This window comes from Hyla sarda, chromosome 8 (assembly GCF_029499605.1).
Source record: "Hyla sarda isolate aHylSar1 chromosome 8, aHylSar1.hap1, whole genome shotgun sequence".
Taxonomy (NCBI): Eukaryota; Metazoa; Chordata; class Amphibia; order Anura; family Hylidae; genus Hyla; species Hyla sarda.
Window position 1 is genome coordinate 198,636,168 of NC_079196.1, and position 20,781 is coordinate 198,656,948.

Genomic DNA, 20,781 nt, shown 5'->3' on the forward strand with positions numbered 1-20,781 from the left:
CTTCCCTTCTCCTCCTCTTCCTTCTTTCCCATTCCTTTCCTTCCCCTCTCTTCCTTCCCTTCCCCTCCTCTTCCTTCCTTCCCATTCCTTTCCTTCCCCTCCTCTTCCTTCCTTCCTTCCTTTCCATTCCTTCCTTCCCCTCCTCTTCCTTCCTTCCCATTCCTTTCCTTCCCCTCTCTTCCTTCCCTTCCCCTCCTCTTCCTTCTTTCCCATTCCTTTCCTTCCCCTCTCTTCCTTCCCTTCCCCTCCTCTTCCTTCCTTCCCATTCCTTTCCTTCCCCTCCTCTTCCTTCCTTCCTTCCTTCCCATTCCTTCCTTCCCCTCCTCTTCCTTCCTTCCCATTCCTTTCCTTCCCCTCTCTTCCTTCCCTTCCCCTCCTCTTCCTTCTTTCCCATTCCTTTCCTTCCCCTCTCTTCCTTCCCTTCCCCTCCTCTTCCTTCCTTCCTTCCCATTCCTTTCCTTCCCCTCTCTTCCTTCCCTTCCCCTCCTCTTCCTTCTTTCCCATTCCTTTCCTTCCCCTCCTCTTCCTTCCTTCCTTCCCATTCCTTTCCTTCCCCTCTCTTCCTTCCCTTCCCCTCCTCTTCCTTCTTTCCCATTCCTTTCCTTCCCCTCTCTTCCTTCCCTTCCCCTCCTCTTCCTTCCTTCCTTCCCATTCCTTTCCTTCCCCTCTCTTCCTTCCCTTCCCCTCCTCTTCCTTCTTTCCCATTCCTTCCCTTCCCCTCCTCTTCCTTCCTTCCTTCCCATTCCTTTCCTTCCCCTCTCTTCCTTCCCTTCCCCTCCTCTTCCTTCTTTCCCATTCCTTTCCTTCCCCTCCTCTTCCTTCCTTCCCATTCCTTCCTTCCCCTCCTCTTCCTTCCTTCCCATTCCTTTCCTTCCCCTCTCTTCCTTCCCTTCCCCTCCTCTTCCTTCTTTCCCATTCCTTCCCTTCCCCTCCTCTTCCTTCCTTCCTTCCCATTCCTTTCCTTCCCCTCTCTTCCTTTCCTTCCCCTCCTCTTCCTTCCCTTCCCCTCCTCTTCCTTCCTTCCCATTCCTTTCCTTCCCCTCTCTTCCCTCCTGGAGTTTTCGTTTTCTTTGTTCTACAGAATTTTCCCAAGTCCCCGATGCTTCACGTTTTCTCGACAGTCCTCTGGACTGGGCCTTGTTACGTTGTCTACTACTCTTGGAATGAACTCCAGTCTGTTTTGATAACATGTGAAATGTTGTCATCCTATTGACAAGACCTCAATATTTGAACTGAAGTATCCATTAAGAATGTAGTCATCCTACAGCCCGGAACATTTCTGTGATTTATAGATGAGAGGGAAATGAAGGCATTGCATGTAGAGAATAAGAAGTCTTCCTATATTAGAAGTCCACCCTTTGTGTTTCATTGTCCTCTCGGGAGCCATCATTCTTCGGAACAGACGCGTCGGACAAATCTTTTGTTCTTATGTGAATTGGGAAACTCCAGTCCCAGCGGAAGAAGAGATAATATAACAAAGCCATCCTCTATTTGCCGGCGCTCGGTCACAGTAGTCAGTACTTGTTCTCGTTGCTTTTAATATTAATTTCAGCTCAATTTATTCAGTTATTAACTGTCAAAGAAAATTCTGAATTCTTTTTTTAATGGAAACCTATAGGGTAGGGGCGCCAAATAAGCGAATCAATCATCCCTTTGTCTCCTAGAGACATAAAACTATACAGTGACCCCCCCGACCTACGATGGCCCCGACATACGATCACTTCAACATACGATGCTTTTGTATGTCGGGGCCATCGCATAAACGGCTATCCGGCAGCGCAGACTTCTTCAGCTGCCACCGGATAGCCGTTTACGGTTCCCCGTGTGGTCCGCTGACGATCACTTACCTGTCCTCGGGGCTCCGGCGCATACTCTTCGGGATCCCCCTGCATCGCCGGCGCTCTCCATCGTCGTCATCACGTCGCTGCGCACGCTGTCCCGTCATCCAATAGGAGCGGCGTGCGTAGCGACGTGATGGCGGTGACGGAGAGCGAGGATGCCGGGGAAGCAGAGGCCTTGCCGGAGCATCGGGGACACCCCGGGGACGTGGCGACAGCGATGGAAGGCGACATCCAGGGCAGCGGTGACGCGCGGTGACAGTCCGGAGCGGCGGGGACAGGTGAGTACAACTTCCTATACCAGTGGTCTTCAACCTGCGGACCTCCAGATGTTGCAAAACTACAACTCCCAGCATGCCCGGACAGCCGTTGGCTGTCCGGGCATGCTGGGTGTTGTAGTTTTGCAACATCTGGAGGTCCGCAGGTTGTAGACCACTGTCCTATACTTTACATTGCACGGATCCCTCAACACACAATGGTTTCAACAAATGATGGTCCATTTGGAACGGATTACCATCGTATGTTGAGGGACCACTGTATTTATATGATTTGTTCATAAAACCGGAATGTCATCCACATGACTGGAGCCTAGGGTTATTTAAGAACGTTACATAATTAAACAAGGCATTGATTGTCTTATTTTATGTCTGTTATAAACATATTGGGGGAGATTTATCAAAACCTGTGCAAAGGAAAAGTTGCCCAGTTGCCCATAGCAACCAATCAGATCCCTTCTTTCATTTTTAACAAGGCCTCTGCAAAATGAAAGCAGCGATCTGATTGGTTGCTATGGGCAACTGGCAACTTTTCCTCTGGACAGGTTTTGATAAATCTCCCCCATTGTGCCCCCAAAACAATGTCCATTCCTTAATGGATCCTTTAAACATTACTAGAAAGAAGGATATGCAGCTCTCAGTTTCCACCTTTTGGATGTCGTTTTTGCTTGTAGTCAGTGTCTGACTAAGCTTTGGGACATGATTGGGAATGTAAGTCAAACCAGATAACGCTCTAGGAGGAGAGTGTATTCATCTGTAGACAGCTGTTTCAGGGTTAATGGCCCTCATCAGTACAGAGCAGGGTGCTGAATGCTGCAGAGAGGCCCTTTGTTGTAGGGCCAAAAGAAACTTTTTCTCCTCGAGCAAAACTTCATAAAAATCACACCCCACTGGGGATTTTGGGGATTTTAGGAATGTACAAAGCAGCTCTCTGATGGCATCTTTGGGTGTAGTTTTTCCTTTAAGTCAGTGCCTAGCTTTGATAAGAAGCTTTAGGACATGACTGGGAATGTAAGCCAAATCAGACAACTCTCTGGAAGAAGAGTATACCCTTCTGTAGACGACTGTTTCAGGGTTATTGTTCCTCATTAGTATGGCGGAGGCCTTTTGTTGTGGGACCAAAAGAAAAATGTTTCTCCTTGAGCAGAACTACATAAGAACGTGCGGGGACCTTTAGGCCATTCATGTTCCACTGAAGAAGGAAGAAGGATATGTGGTAGAGGGTGTGAGATGCAGGGCAGATGGAATTACCCTAGGGGCAGATGGCATTAACCCCTTGTATTCGTGACGCCAGGGTGTGGTTTATCCTCAATACCACCTTAAGGTATACCGCTGGATCCTGGGCTAGGCATGGGGGTAAAAATGACTCCAACACCAAGTTACGGAAAAAAGGCAGCTTTACTGAATTAGACAGATGGAATAGTCTATACAGCTTAGCCAGTCCCAAGGAGGTGACCAGTGACTTCAGAGACCTTAGGGCTTGCTGGGACTTGTAGTGGACTGGGACAATTGTGATGCAGGCCATGCTGACTGAAGACAGGTTGACTTTGACTTGACTGACTACACCCGTTTATAGCTTACCAGCTCTGACTTGGACCTGGGGGTAGTGGACTTGTAGCCTTGTGGCTGTTGACAGACTTTAGGCCTCCTCTGGACTCCAGCCACACCTAGGACCTGACTGCACTGTGGTTCAGCAAAGACTTAACTGGAACTCAAGAGACAGAGCTAGCTCCTCCCAGGGCTTTTATGGGGGAGACTAGGAGGGGTCCCATAGGTCACCCTCAGGTCACATGGTCACTGATGCCTCACTGGGTTACAATCACATGACACTGGTTCTTAAAGCTACAACATTTTATATACATTACATAGCATAACAATAATTGTACAAGGGGAACAGATGCAGGGGGCCCAGGGGACACTGCAGGGAGGCTGCCTGACAGTGCAAGGGTACAGGAGTACAACGCCTGTACTGGGCCACCACAGATATGCAAAGCAGCTCTCTGATCTCACCTTTTGGAGGTAGCTTTTCCTTTAAGTCAGTGTCAGACTCTTATAAGAAGCCTTAGGACATGATTGGGAATGTAAGCTAGGCAAAACGATTCTCCAGAAGGAGACTATAGTCCCAAAACAGGAAGAGACTCCAGGAGCTACATCTAAAGTCTCTCGCCCAACCAACCAGTTCATTGCTCTGTATGGACAAGGGTTATAGGGCAGGGTTGCCACCCAGCCGGTAATTCTATGTCCCGTATGGTAATTCTGTATGCAATAGCTGGTATTTTTCAGTTAATAGCGCCCGCCGCCTTGCCAGAATCAGATAAGCTGCAGCGCAGAAGCCACCGCAGCTCACTGTTTTAAGTGGCCACAACAGAGCCACAGCCACGGCCACTGCCACTTTAAATCAGTAGGTTCAGTGAGCTGTGGCTTTGGCTGACGGCTATGACTAGTGATGCCCTTGATGTGACTTGTCAGTCCTGTCTGCCCAGAAGACCAATGGCGCTAGGAGAAGCTGCCTGCCTCTGAGCTTGGAGACAAACAGGCCAGGTAAGGCACAGGGATCATCAATATGGCAGGGGGAGGGGAGAATCATGCATATGGCAGGGGGATCAGAGAGGGGGGGATCTATTAAAATGTATATCAATTGAAATGGCACTGGGAGATCGGGGGGGGAATCAATTAAAATGGCACAGGAGGATTCATTTCACCCCCCCCCCCCCCCCCGTGCCATTTTTATTCCCCTTCCAAACCTTCTATGCCATCTTTTTTATTTCCCCCCTCTGATCCCCCTGTGTCATTTCAATCCCCCCCTCCGGAACCCCAGGAAGTCAACATTTTAGACTTCCAGAGGATCCCATTAGATCTTTTTCCAAGCAGATTTATTAATATTTGCCCACATATCCATAACATGTCCAGGCCGGTACATTGGGGCTCTACATAGTGGGAGGCTGACTGTTGTGGAATGGTAATCACAAAGCCGTTTCTATAATCCTGTTGTATATCTAACACTTCTTTTATGGTCTCCACAGTCATTTTTCATGACAATAGCAGCTAGATTTTTTTCTCTCAAACTTGAGCATTTCCTCTTAACTCTACATTCAGCAGCTCAATCCCCAACCCCCACTGCCAAACCAGGATCGAACTCCCGCTAAGAAGGAAGACAATATAATTATCCTCTGCAGCAGTTACTGAGACGCATTCTTTATAATTATTATTTGTTACAGAAAATTGCTTTTTATACTTTCCCTATTCTCCTGACTTTAGTGATAGAGTTCCCTATAGGATCCATAGCAGGCGGAAGAACACTAGAAGATTTTATATTTGTTTCATTAAAAAAAAGGTGATGTTAAAGGGGGTGTCCACTTCGGATATGTGGACGGGATATGAGGTCGAGATATGAGTATGAGATATGAGGACAGGATATGAGGACAGGATATGAGGATGAGATATGAGGACAGGATATGAGGACAGGATATGAGGATGGGATATCAGGACAGGATATGAGGGCAAGATATGAGGATGAGATATGAGGACGGGATATGAGGTCGAGATATGAGGATGAGATATGAGGATGAGAACAGGATATGAGGTCGAGATATGAGGATGAGGATGAGGACGGGATATGAGGTCGAGATATGAGGATGAGATATGAGGATGAGATATGAGGACAGGATATGAGGTCGAGATATGAGGATGAGGACGGGATATGAGGTCGAGATATGAGGATGAGATATGAGGACGGGATATGAGGATGAGATATGAGGATGAGATATGAGGATGAGATATGAGGCCAGGATATAAGGACAGGATATGAGGATGGGATATTAGGACTGGATATGAGGGCAAGATATTAGAATGAGATATGAGGACGGACTATGAGGTAAGGATATGAGGACAAGATATAAGGTCGGGATATAAGGACGAGATATGAGGACGGGATATGAGGTCGAGATATGAGGATGAGATATGAGGACAGGATATGAGGACAGGATAGGGCAAGATATAAGAATGAGATGTGAGGACGGACTATGAGGTAAGGATATGAGGACAAGATATAAGGTCAGGATATAAGGACGAGATATGAGGACGGGATATGAGGATGAGATATTAGGACTGGATATGAGGACAAGATATGAGGATGGACTAGGAGGTAAGGATATGATGACAGGATATGAGGTTGAGATATGAGGGTGAGATATGAAGACGGGATATGAGGACAGGATATGAGGATGGGATATTAGGACTGGATATGAGGGCAATATATAAGAATGAGATATGAGGACGGACTATGAGGTAAGGATATAAGGATAAGATATAAGGTCGGGATTTAAGGACAAGATATGAGGACAGGATATGAGAACAGGATATGAGGATGGGATATACGGACCAGATATGAGGGCGGGATATAAGGAAGGATATGAGGTTGTGATATGAGGTGGGGATATAAGGAAGGGGATATGAGGCCAGGATATGAAGACAGGAAATGAGGAGGAAATATGAGGTTCTAATGTACCATGCCCAGCACTAACTATTCTCTGTACCTACTTGGCGGACAGGTCAGTAGGACATTTAAAAGTCCCGGGCAATCTCTGCAGCCTGAGAGTAATGTTGTCAGGAGATGTACCGGAAGTCTTATAGACTCAGGGGCGCTTCGGCCATGAGGCCAGTTGTATTAGCAGCCTCAGGCAGTAACCCCTGCTGTCAGAAGAGGGGCAGCAAAGAGCTGACTAGAAAAAATACTGCTGACGGGCCCTTGCCCTCTCCTACTCCTCTCCTCGGTGTAACCTGCATTTTGTGAGGAGGACCAGGAGATCGAGCAGTTGCAGTGAGGCCGGGTTCACATACCGTAAAATGTGCGGAATGTCCCCATTTAAACCATGGGTGGACATTCTGCACATTTGAACAATCCAGTGAGTGCTGAGACCGCTTGGAAATGCACTGTCTCATAGATGGAAATGCATTTCAAAGTGAAATCCGCTAAAAGAATAGTATATTCTTTTTGCAGACGCCGGAATTGGGATTACCACAGCAGAAATATCTGCAGCAGAAATTCCACAGTGTGAACAGGGCAGCAGAATCCCATAGAAATCAATGAGACTCTTCTTCAGTGTAATGTCCGTGCTGAATATTCCGGCAAACTTCCACACAGACTTTCTGCCGTGTGAACGTAACCGGAGACTGAAGAGCCAGAAACAGCAGCCGCTCTGCCAGACAGTGAGTGATGAGTGCTTGTATAAGATAACTGTGGGAGGAATGAGGGAGAGAACCTATCTTAAAGGAGAACTATCATGGAGGATAGGGGATAAGTGTCTGATCGTGGGAAGTCCCAGCACAGTCCTGAACAGCACCCCGCCAGTCCCCAGAAACAGGGCATGTTGACCCCCGCATGAAGCCCATAGAGATACATGGAGCAGATGTGTTGGCCGCAGCTTCATGTGGGGGTCAACATGCACCCTTCCTGGGGACTGCCCCCGACACCATCAGACACTTTTCCCCTATACTAAGCTTTACTGGAATAAATACAGTGGTCCCTCAACATACCATGGTAATCCGTTCCAAATGGACCATCGTTTGTTGAAACCATCGTATGTTGAGGGATCCGTGCAATGTAAAGTATAGGACAGTGGTCTACAACCTGCGGACCTCCAGATGTTGCAAAACTACAAAACCCAGCATGCCCGGACAGCCGTTGGCTGTCCGGGCATGCTGGGAGTTGTAGTTTTGCAACATCTGGAGGTCCGCAGGTTGAAGACCACTGGTATTGGAGGTTATACTCACCTGTCCCCGCCGCTCCGGACCGTCACCACTCGTCACCGCTGCCCTGGATGTCGCCTTCCATCGCTGTCACCGCGTCCCCGTGATGTCCCCGACGCTCCGGAAAGGCCTCTGCTTCCCCGACATCCTCGCTCTCCGTCGCCGCCATCACGTCGCTACGCATGCCGCTCCTATTGGATGATGGGACGGCGTGCGCAGCGACGTGATGATGTCGATGGAGAGCGCCGACGATGCAGGGGATCCCGAAGAGGACGCGCCGGAGCCCCGAGGACAGGTAAGTGATCGTCAGCGGACCACACGGGGCACCGTAAACAGCTATCCGGTGGCAGCTGAAGCAGTCTGCGCTTCCGGATAGCCGTTTATGCGATGGCCCCAACAGCCGTTTAGAAGAGGCCATCGTATGTTGAAATGATCATACGTCGGGGCCATCGTAGGTCGGGGGGTTACTGTTTACATATTTATTTATTTATATAACAGTATTATAGAGTAATATTTGGATGCTGCTTTATTTGGGGACTGCTTCAAATATAGTGAGTGGCTTCAAAGAGTGCCTCCTTTCCTGGAGGACCCTTCATTATATGGAGGACCCTTCATTATACGGAGGACCCTTCATTATACGGAGGACCCTTCATTACAGGGACAGCCCATTGATTTCACTAGAATTATATAATACTACATTTCCCCTGCGAGGTGGTTACATGGGAATTGGAACAATGAAACAAATATAAATCGCCCACTGTTCTTCCACCTGCTATGGATTCCATAGGAAATCCTATCTCCAGAGTCAGGAGAATAAGAACAGTATAAAAAGCAACTTTCTGTAACAAATAATAATTATAAAGAATGCATCTCAGGAACTGCTGGAGAGGATAATTATATTGTCTTCGTTCCTACCAGGAGGTCGATCCCAGTTTGGCAGTGGGAGTTGGGGATTGAGCTGCTGACTGTAGAAATAAGGTGAAACGCTCAAGTTTAAGGATAGGGTATGAGGATGGGATATGAGGATGGGATATGAGGTCAGGAAATGAGGAAAGGATATGAGGAAAGGATATGATGAGGACAAGATATGAGGTCTGGATATGAGGACAGGATATGAGGACAGGATATGAGGTCGGAGTATAGGGACGGGATATGAGGACAGGATATGAGGTCAAGATATGAGGAAAGGATATGATGAGGACAAGATATGAGGTCTGGATATGAGGACAGGATATGAGGTCGGGGTATGAGGTCGGGGTATGAGGTCAGGATATGAGGACGAGATATGAGGACAGGATATGAGGACGGGATATGAGAACAGGATATGAGGACGGGATATGAGGACGGGATATGAGGACAGGATATGAGGACGGGATATGAGGACAGGATATGAGGATGGGTTATGAGGTTGGGATATGAGAACAGGATATGAGGACGGGATATGAGGATGGGATATGAGGTCAGGATATGAGGACAAGATATGAGGAAACGATATGATGAGGACAAGATATGAGGTCTGGATATGAGGACGGGATATGAGAACAGGATATGAGAACAGGATATGAGGTTGAGGTATGAGGACGGGATATGAGAACAGGATATGAGGACGGGATATGAGGTTGAAATCTGAGAACAGGATATGAGGTTGGGCTATAAGGCCAGGATATGAGGTTGGGATATGAGGTGAGGATATGAGATTGGGATATTAGAAAAGAATATGAGGACAGGGTATAAGGTTGGGACATGAGGTTGAGATATGAGAACAGGATATGAGGTCGGGCTATAAGTCGGGATATGAGGTTGGAATATGAGGTCAGGATATAAGCACAGGATATGAGGTCGGGATATGAGGACAGGATTTGAGGAAACAATATGAGGAAACAATATGAGGTCGAGATTTGAGAACGGGATATGAGGACACGAATTGAGGTCGGGATATGAGGACAGGATTTAAAGATGAGATATGAGGATGGGATATTAGGTTGAGATATCAGTTTGGTATATGAGGACAGGATATGAGGATTAGATGTGAGTTTGGGATTTGAGGACAGAATATGAGAACAAGAGCGTCATCTCTTCCACAAGGTATATGTGGTGTCCCAGCACCAAAGGCTGTCGGCTGGCTTCCAACTTCCTCAGGTGGACCTGCGGCACAGGTTTTGGGCCCACTAAAGGACTGGTCATCACTGTTATCATGTTGATGCACTCTATCAAATGGTTAATATATTTTTTTCATAAGTATTATGTTATGTGTTATTTATATACGTTTTGTACCTTTAAGAGTGGAGCAGTGCAAGCCCATGAGACCCTGTATGCCCAATGGGAACCCCTAAATTCTTGGCCATATAGTGTAGTGGGGGGGGGGGGGGGGTGGAGTTACTCCAGTTTAGTGTAGTCTGAGCTCCAGTGTGGTAAAGGTGTGAGGTGTGTGGAGAAGCTCTAAGGGAAGGCCCAGAACAAATGTATCATTCCAAGTCTTATCCAGTCATTCTGCCTATCACAGTGGTTCCCAACCTAAGGCTAGGCCTCAAAAACTGGCACTGGATTATCTGTCACAGGACCCCCATTTATAATACTAATAACATCCTATGAGAGAAAGGGTGTGTGAGGCACCCGAGACTCTAGAGCAGTGGTCTCCAACCTGCGGACCTCCAGATGTTGCAAAACTACAACTCCCAGCATGCCCGGACAGCCAACGGCTGTCCGGGCATGCTGGGAGTTGTAGTTTTGCAACATCTGGAGGTCCGCAGGTTGGAGACCACTGCTCTAGAGCCTAGATGTGACATCAGTTGGAATAAAATAACACAATAACGTTTATTTTTTTTAGAAAATAATTTATTTCATGCTTATGAAAAAATACAAATGAATAGATTACATTGCATTAGGGTCCCATATTTACAATTTTTTTCAATGGAAATCTGTCAGCTGTATTTGCTGCCAGACACCGTTGGATAGCTGTTAAGGTATAAAAGCAATCTAGACCTTTCATGGAGCTGATAGTGGTTGCCAAACTTATAAAATCTTTGTTTTTCTCATCCAAGTGTCAATGAGGTGGAGCCGAGTGGCTCAAGTGTCTCAACCTGGCAACCTACTTGCTTGTCTTCACCTCCTTGATGTACAGGGCTCTGTATGCCAATCGAGGAGGGGCTGGGAGGTGTAAATGTGGTGGCCCAGTACAGTAGTTACACCCCTGTACCCTTGCTGCCCCGTCAGGCAGCCTCCCTACAGTGTCCCCTGGGCCCCCCCTGCATTTGTTCCCCTTGCATATTCATTTGTATGTGTGTTATCTTCTGTATGATGCCTGTAATGTGTTAAAGCTTTAAGAATAGTTGACACGTGATTAACCTGATGTCATGTGATTGTAATCCAGTGAGGTGTCAGTGACCATGTGACATAAGGGTGACCTATGGGACGCCTCCTAGTCTCCCCTATATAAGAACTGGGTGGAGATAGCTCACTCTCTTGGATTCTTTGCTGAACTACAGTGAGGTCCTAGGTGTGTGTCTGGAGTCCATTGCCCCACAGGTCAAGTCAAAGCCTGGTAAGCTACAGAAGGGGTGAAGTCAGTCATAGTCTGCCATAGCCAAGTCAGTCCAAGTGATCCTGTCTTCAGTCAGCGTGGCCGACATCCAAATTGTCCAAGTCCAATATAAGTCCCAGCAAGCCCTGAGGTCTCTGAAGTCACTGGTCACCTCCTGGGGCCCAGCCAAGCTGTATAGACTGTTACATCTGTCTGACTCAGTAAAGCTTCCGTTGTTCCGTAACTTGGCGTCAGAGTCATTATTTGCCCCCATCCCTAGCCCAAGATCCAGCGGTATTCCTTTGGGTGGTGTAGAAGATAAACCATGCCCTGGCGTCACAAACACAAGGGGTTAATGCCCCCTGCCCCTAGGGTAATTCCATCTGCCCTCATCCCACCCTCACCACATAAATGTGCCAGGTTGGGACACTTGGGTAGCTTAGCTCCGCCTATTTGACACTTGGCTGATGAATAATTTGCAATTGCCATCAGCCCTAGGAAAGGCACAGTTTGCTTTAATACCATAACATCTATCCGACAATGTCTCTTAGCAGCAAATAAAGCTAAGAGATTCCCTTTCATGTGTTGACTCATATTTTATGCAACATATGGGTGATTTCACACTGTGGTTTTCGGAATATATTTTATTTATTGCCACTGTATGCTTTACATTCTATAGCAGAAACAGAGCTGAAAAAGGTATTGAGTTTACTCTTTTGTATCATCAGAATCCCCCTTTATCTATGTGAAGTGGTCTGTTCTTGTTCTTAGTCTCTGACTAATATACATACCCTCAGTCCAGCGTCTATCTGTGCTGAATTGCGCTGAAGGCGGGCCTGCCAGCTGGATTTTAATATTCATGGGTGCTGGTCATGTGAGCGCTCGGTAGGCACAAGCGCTCACGTGACCAGCGACTTTGAATATTCAAATCCAGCCGGTGGGCCCGCCCCCAGTGCGCAATTCACCACAAATAGAAACCGATCTTCAGAGGGACCAGGTGGGACCAGGTTTACTGTGGGTGAACAGGATGCCCGTTTTCCTTTAAACACTAAAAGGAGAAGTATCATGTTGAAAAACCTATCCCCTATTGAAAGGATAGGGGATAAGTTTTAGATCACAGGGAGTCCGACCACTGGGAATCTCCTGTACGGGGCCCTGGAAACGGAGCGTCACGACCCCCGCACAAAGCGGTGGCTGACAGGTCCCATCCATATATCTCTATGGGCGAACCAAAGATAGCCAAATGACTTTCCCTAAGAGATACATGGAGGGGGAGTGTCGGAACGCCCCGCTCACGGGGAGAGCCAGGGCCCCATACAGGAGATCGTGGGGAGTACCAGGAGTCAGACCTTTCCTTTGGATAGGGGATAGTTCTTCAGCGTGATATATCTCCTTTAAGCTGATCATAGGAATATACCAATGCAAACAGATCACGGGGGACATCTTATTTTTTGTTTCAGCTTAAAGGGGTATTCCACTGTCCCAGCATTCGGAACATTTTGTGGCAGCCGCCACGCCCCTTTCCACAGATTTGTATTGAGGGGGAATGATGACACAAGGGGCGTGGCCATGATGTCACAACCCCCGTAGTCCTACCCAGCCTTCGGAACAAAATGTTCCCAGTGGAGTATCCATTTAAAGCTGTAGAAAGTGGCAATTAACCTTATTTTAAAGTTTTCTGTATCTTAACCAATTGTTGTTTAAAATGGGAAGCCATACTGTAACAAGAAGTTTGCCCTTTGGATTAGGATGGTATTGTAGCTTAGCTCCACTGAATTGAATAGCGCTGAACTGCAATACCAGACACTACATGTGGACAAGTGTGGCACTGTTTTTGGAGATGTTTTTCTAATTCCCTTTAAAGGTGTACTCCGGCGCTTAGACATCTTATCCCCTATCCAAAGGATAGGGGATAAGATGCCTGATCGTGGGGGTCCCACCGCTGGGGACCCCCCGTGATCTTGCACGCAGCACCCCAGTTAAAATCAGTGCCCGGAGCATGTTCGCTCCGGGTCTGATTACCGGTGACCACAGGGCCGGTGGCGTGTGACGTCACGCCTCCGCCCCTCAATGCAAGCCTATGGGTGGGGGCGTGACACTGATTTTAACTGGGGTGCTGCATGCAAGATCACAGGGGTCCCCAGCGGTGGGACCCCCACGATTAGGCATCTTATCCCCTATCCTTTGGATAGGGGATAAGATGTCTAAACACCGGAGTATCCCTTTAACATCTTTTGGTTTTCCCATACCAGCAAAAATCTGTAAAAAATATTAATATTATATCAAATATTCTTTGTACCATTACGCAATCGTACTCATGATGTCACATTATATATATAATTTTTCACATTTTTATTATTAATATTATTATGGATATAAAAAAGTTTTGTATCTTAAAAAATATTGTCTCCTCTTGACTTCTTCTTCTTGCTTCCGACTAATATATTTAACTTTACCGTGTATGAGATCTTAATAAATATTCTTATAAAAGTGATAAATATCCCCATGTATTGTATAAAAATCAAGAGGGGTTTCCACATAAATAACTTTCTGGTTCATGTAAAATATTAAAATAGTGCCCAGGTAAAAGAGCACTCCTAAAATTGTAACTGTTTGTTAGGTACATGACATGGATAGCAGGGCAGGTCATCTTATTGATGCCTTTATTTGTGAGTTATTGGCCCTTTATAGTACTCATTGAAATGAAAACAAGAAAAGAGTTAAAGGAGATCTTCGGCGAAAATGTACTTATCCCCTATCCACAGGATAAGTAGATGATCGTGGGAGGTCTGACCGCTGGGCCCCCCGATCACTGGGACAGGACCCGGCTCTCAGTGAGGAGCGTGTGCTGCAGCCATCATTCATTTCTATGGGAGCACCGAAAAGATCAAAGTACAGCTCCCATAGAAATGAATGGAGCGCCGGGGTCCCATCCTGGAGATCCCAGGGGGTCCGACCGCTAGGGACAGGGGATAAGTTAATTTTCAGTCCTCCTTTAATCAAAAATGGTCACGATTTGTTAAAATATTTTGTGATACGCGTCACATTTGTTTAAATGTTGTCCAGTTGCCCATGGCAACCAATCAGCTTGCTTCTTTCATTTTTAACAAGGCCTCTGCAAAATGAAAGAAGGGATCTGATTGGTTGCTACGGGCAACTGGGCAACTTTTCCTTTGCACAGGTTTTGATAAATCTCCCCCTTAGAGATAAGCCGTGGTGTGTATGCATTGCAGCTTTTATGTACTGTACAGGAGCAGGGACTCTTGTCTTTGATAGTCACCGCTCCTGTATATACTTTGTGTGAGCAATCACAGGGCAATAAGAGAGAAGCGGGGATGCTGTATCCATCGCAGCTTTCACTCACTAAATTATCTGGCCCGGGCGCTCTGAACTTAGCTGCTTAGTGTTCTCTACAGGAGCAGGGACTCTTGTCCTTGACAGGAGTTGCTGCTCCTGTATGTACTTTGTGTGGGCAGTTGTGGGGTAATTGAAACACATTGAAATCCATATTGGGATCTTAATCCACTAAGTACACTAGCCACGCCACTTAGTGAACTGTAGAGGAGCAGGGACTGCTGTCTTTGACAGAAGTCCCTGCTCCTTAATATACTTTGGAGGGCAATTATAGGGCAATAAGACAAAAGCAGTTTCTGTATGCATCGCAGGTTTCACTCACTACATCCCCTGTCCCGGGCGTTCTGAACTTAGCTGCTCAGTGTACTGTACAGCAACATTAACTCTTGTCCTTGATAGGGGTCACTGCTCCTGTATATACTTTGTGTGGGCAATCGCATACAAATCCAAATTGGGATCTAAAATCAAAATGAATCTGACAGCTATTCACTCCTATGAGGGTGTAGTTGAGAGTATCACAAAAAAGAAAAAAGAAACTCACATCCACTCTACACATTATAGCTGTCGGTGTGGCAGTCATATGGCTCAGGGGAAGACCAGAATGGAGCAGATAACTCATGAATAAAGGTACTGGTAAAAAAAAAAAAAAAAAAATACCTGCATTGCTATTTGCATCATTTACAAATGGGCCAGATGATAACAAAATGAAAAAAGATAATGTCCGCTCACCCTCTGCTGCGCTTTATAAGGGCTCCTTAGATACCCGCAGGGTCAGAGAACAAAACATGCAAGTAAAAAAGGAAAAATCTAGCACTTAGACAGAAGTCCATAAAAAACTTGATTTAATTTAATATCCATTTTAAAATACAAAACAGGTGTCACAGAAGAACAAGTTCTTGACGTGTTTCAGGGTGATCTCCCCCTTAGTCATAAACTTAACCAACTCCGATACACGTCAAGCATGTATTATTTTAAAATAGCTTTAAAAAAAATGCAACTTTTATATAGGATAAAAAAATGTAAGGATGGGTCTTTAAAGGAAAATCTTTCATTTTAAAATGAAGAATTACACAGTATTAGGATATGCACTATATTGAGCAATGCTTAAGATTGCACATCCTTCAACACTTTATGCAGACTGCCATGTCTATTGGGTTGTCTCTTGGACAAATGGTCATCCATGAATGCTCAAGTATAATGGATGGAACAATTATCCATGGAAAGCTTAACATCAAACCCTTATTTAGTCCTCCCATGCAAAGTGTAGGTTTGTGTTATTTCACCGTAATTCTATGACCATAGTAACTTTATTCATTCTACAGAATGTGCATTCATTGTAAACAACACTAAGGCAGGATATACTATAGGGCAGATTTGCAAAAATTGTCTAAAACTTGGAAAGTTTAAACATAGACTAAACAGTCAAATGTGCTAAATGTATCAAAACGGCTCTTTCTCTATGATAAATTTGGCATATCTTTAGCCTGAGGCCAACTATTGGTTGTCCTAATTTGTACCAAAATGGTGCCCCAATGATGCCCATAGTCATACCCCTGCCATGTCCTTTAATCATTAGCCATGCCCCCATCATATAAGGCAAACCATGGGTATAAAACACATAATAAACTGAATTCAATAGTGTAGACCAGTTGGTCTCCAAAGTTTAACCCTCCAGATGTTGGAAAACTACAACCCTCAGTATGCTCGGACAGCCTTTGGCTGTCCGGGCATACTGGGAGTTGTAGTTTTACAACATTTGGATGGCCACACTTTGGAGACCACCGGCCGAGACAGTCAGAAGTCAACAATGCTGAGAGCTGACACTGGTCGACTATCAAACCCATTATATCGGCATTGGTTACTTTCTTTGATCAATTATAATGCAACATGTTCCTTCGACCAGTCTTAAATCTGATTCATACATCTTATTACGAGGGGTCATTTACGTCTACTTAGAGTTTCTGGTTTGGTAAATTAGTCACGGTAAGTGAAATACAATATTGGGGGAAGCCGGTGTACAGACAATGAGATTTCACAGTTCTGTTCGCGGATCTATAATGCAAATTGTATTCTTTAGTGGAATCTATTGAACAATTTATCTCTACAAAAGCAAATGATCATCGACACTCACAGTTCAATAAGACCATTCCCTAAGACAAAGAGTGGCTGGTTATATCAGAGGTTTCGCTCATGCTGATCCCGGGATAGCAGTTTTCACATTTGTCCCCCATTGACAACGGGCAGTTGAGTTTGGACCTTTTGGTGGAGTGTAAAGAGTTCTTGTAAGACAACAATTTAGGGACTGCCGATGGAGATCCATCGGAAAATGAGAAGCTAAAGAGGGAGACCATCCTGTTGTGGTACATGCTCTTCATGTGCTTTGCCGACCGGTAGAGATCACCAACAAAACAATAACATATCGGATTAAGGCTAGAGTTTGTCAGTCCGAGCCATTGAGCAAAAGGCCTGAGATGAAGAATCCAAGGGGATGGAGTATCGTCTTGAGAAGGTTTCGGAATATAAAAATCAATCCAAATATCTAGCGTGTACACAGGAAGCCAAGAAACTGCAAAAAGGGACACCAAGGACACCACCATTTTGGCAATTTTCTTTCTGACCTTCAGTCGGGACACTGGTAAGGACTGATTCCTGGAGTCGCAATCTTTGAAGTTGCCCGAGGAGCTCCATAATTTACGTATGGTGAGGAAGCAAATGACCATATTGAATAGGACTGGTAAGCAATACAAACAACAGAACAGGAGGAAGTTGTAGGCCTGCTTGAACATGACATGAGGCCAAATCTCTGTACAGATCGGAAATACGATAGAAAGTCCTGGGGCGATCTCTATCTCATCCATTCTATTCATAAATATTAGAGGCAAACAGATACTTGAGGATAGGAGCCATACCACCACAATTGTGCAATGAATTTTCCTCTGGGTGAAGAAAGATCTAGCATTCAATGGGTTATGGACATTATAATACCTATTAACACTGATAACTGTAAGACTTAGTACGCTTGCTGAAACGGATACAGCTTGAATGAAGGGCACTGCTCTACAAAGGAAATCGCCATATACCCAGGCTTTGTAGATCAAGTTACCGACAGTGATGGGCATACACACACAGACCACCATGAGGTCACAGATGGCCAAATTTATAAGTAGACTTCTGGTGGCGCTCAAACTGGATGTCCTGCCAGTGCGTTTCCTAGTCAACACTTTAATAGACATGATATTGCCAATGATGCCCACAACGAAAGACAGGATATACATGGCGGTAAGGGTTATAGTCACAGGTTCCTTGTCGAAGCGAAAGACCATTTTCTCAAGCTCCTTTATATCCACTTCTCTGCTGTCATTTCCGAAGATCGGCTGAGACAGGTTGCCCTTTATGGTGAAGTCTAGGAGAGAATAGTTGTACATGGGCATCTGTGTAGAGGAATTCATTGCTCCCTCTAGGCGGGTGAACAGGACGTTGATAATTTTAGCTCGAGATTTAATTGGTAGAATTTGTCATCGCCTCCTGCTATTCTGCTCTCTTCAGCCTCTCTATATTGTTTTTGCATGATGCGAGCAAAGACGTCCAGCTCTAAAAGAGAAAACGCAATAAATATGGATTAACGGATGATATTTGTGCCGCACATTAATGAAGAAAGCAGTGTATATCTGATCATAGAGAATGTCTCAATAAACCATAAAAACGTGATCTGCATGGCTGTTATATAGAAGTATTCTGTAGGCTATGTATTTATCAAACCTCTAAACGGTCCAGGAAATTGGCTGGAAAGATAATAAAGAAATAACAAGCAAATAAAAATTAAGATTGAGTCAACACGGGTTAAAAACTGGATAACACAATTATAAACCTAAACCCCCTTGAGCTTTAGTACTTGTAATATACTGACTGCCTATCCTATTATTATCATTTATAAAATGGGATATAGCTAAGGAAATTTAGCTACGCATGCCCATCCATTTGCCAATGTGGGGCTTGGGTATTCTGTATAGGAAATATACAAAATTAAATTTTAGACTCTGTTCCCACTGGTGTCATGACTTTTCTGTTTATAATGGAAGACATGACTTGTGGGGGATTCAATGTATGATAGATCCAAACAGTGATTTCTGCAGGATCGATTGGGGAAACTTGTAGCTACAGTGTTAGCACAGCCTAAGTGAATGTAAATGTCCCATATTATATGGGTATTGAAGTCCACCTCGAAAAAGTTTGGGGCTAAGACTAATGCAACTTAAGGGAAGCAGCTTGACCAGATATCCTGAGACTATGGGGAAATGTATCCAGGCTTACATGCCAATTTTATGGTATAAAAAAAGGAGCACATTAGTACACAAACCTTGTTTTTTTAAAAAATTTACTACTTTTCTGATGCTTTACGCAAAAATTGAGTGTTGCTCATAAATTAGCAATTTTGTTAATGTTAAGCCAAATTCTTCCTGTAAGCATTGTTATTTTTCAATATATAATTTACAATTACATACATTTTTTTATAATTAGTTCTTTAACATCTATCTAGGAACTATTGGTGGACTGACAATTTGGTTCTTTGGGAGGTGCCCACTAGACTGCTTAAATCAGTAATAGAATCATCATTTTTGCACATGATATATTGATCAAGGGTCCCATATCTTTCGTTGACCCTTTATGTAGTAACCTACAGGTTGCACTCAGTCACAGTCAAGTGGACTCAGGGGGTCCTACAGGATATCCTACACTTCATGGGTTGGTCCAAGAGCAAGGAGGACTGCATAGGTGATCATAGTTAAATTCCCATGGGACACATCCTGATGTGGTGTCAGGTGGGATAGAATTTGGGATGCCCTGATGTCATCATTCTGACAAAGAGTCATGTGACATGAAACACATCATGTGTCTGCTCACTTGTATACTTTCACCTGCATCTGTCACTTGTATGTGACTCTTTATTTGATTCTCGAATGAACTTGAAGACACGTTCCACTGCTGGCTACTATTACCATTCCAAAACAACATATAGTTGGTCTAAACTAAGGCTAGACAACTTAAAGGGGTACTACAGCGCTTAGACATCTTATCCCCCATCCAAAGGATAGGGAATAAGATGCATGATCGCGGGGGTCCCGCCGCTGGGGACCCCGTGATCTTGCACGTAGCACCCCAGTTAAAATCAGTCCCCGGAGCATGTTCGCTCCGGGTCTGATTACCGGCGACCACAGGGCAGGCGGCATGTGACGTCACGCCTACTTTGGATAGGGGATAAGATGTCTAAGCGCCGGAGTACTCCTTTAAAGATGCGTCAGATTTATCAGACAGTCTGATTTATTTTCACAGTCTGCATTATTTAAGCATAAGACGGTTTGCCCTGACAATAAACGCTTTTCCTGCTCTCCGGGAACAACCTTGACTCACATGTAGTTGTAGCTAAAGCTCATCGTTTCACATGTTCGGGTGCATTCACACCACGTTTTGTACATACGGGTGCCGGATCTGGCAAGGGGAGGGGCAAACCGGGCACTCCCGTACCCAGGCCGCATCAGCCCGTGACTCCATTTACTTTAATGACCCGACCGGAGTCAAACGGTGACTCCGGTCGGCTCAGTTTTGACCAGTGTGCGATTTTGGACCGGACCTAAAACCGTAGTATAGTACGATTTTAGGTCTGGTCAGGAAACCGCATACGGGTCAAAACTGAGCCAACCGGAGTCACCGTTTGACTCCGGTCGGGTCATTAAAGTAAATGGAGTCACGGGCTGATGCGGCCTGGGTACGGGAGCGCCCGGTTTGCCCCTCCCCCCGTCGGATCCGGCACCCGTATGTACAAAACGTGGTGTGAATGCACCCTTACACAGAAGCACAGTACCTTGAAGCCAAATGTTACTTATTGGTGTTACCGATTCTTGACCCCTAGTCTCATGTTCTTGCTCTTTTCTCTAGAACTAATCTCGGTTGGTAGTTGGATCATTTCCACTATCACTTTGTATTCACAGCTAACTTTGTGGCTAGTAACCTGCAGGAAAGTTGCTCCTGCTTCTCTTAAAGGGGTACT

The 20,781-nt window shown here is 45.4% G+C and overlaps 1 protein-coding gene across 1 annotated transcript in view; it reads right to left on the reverse strand.

Moving 5' to 3' along the window:
• Positions 1–13,586: 13,586 nt before the first annotated feature.
• The window catches only part of LOC130284615 (QRFP-like peptide receptor), a 41,335-nt gene continuing 34,140 nt past the window's right edge, over positions 13,587–20,781 (reverse strand). Inside the window, exon 3 of the mRNA XM_056535119.1 lies at positions 13,587–18,326. Within this exon, the coding sequence (XP_056391094.1) occupies positions 16,886–18,184 (1,299 nt within the window). The 5' untranslated portion in view covers positions 18,185–18,326 and the 3' untranslated portion in view covers positions 13,587–16,885. The remainder of the gene's footprint in view (positions 18,327–20,781) is intronic.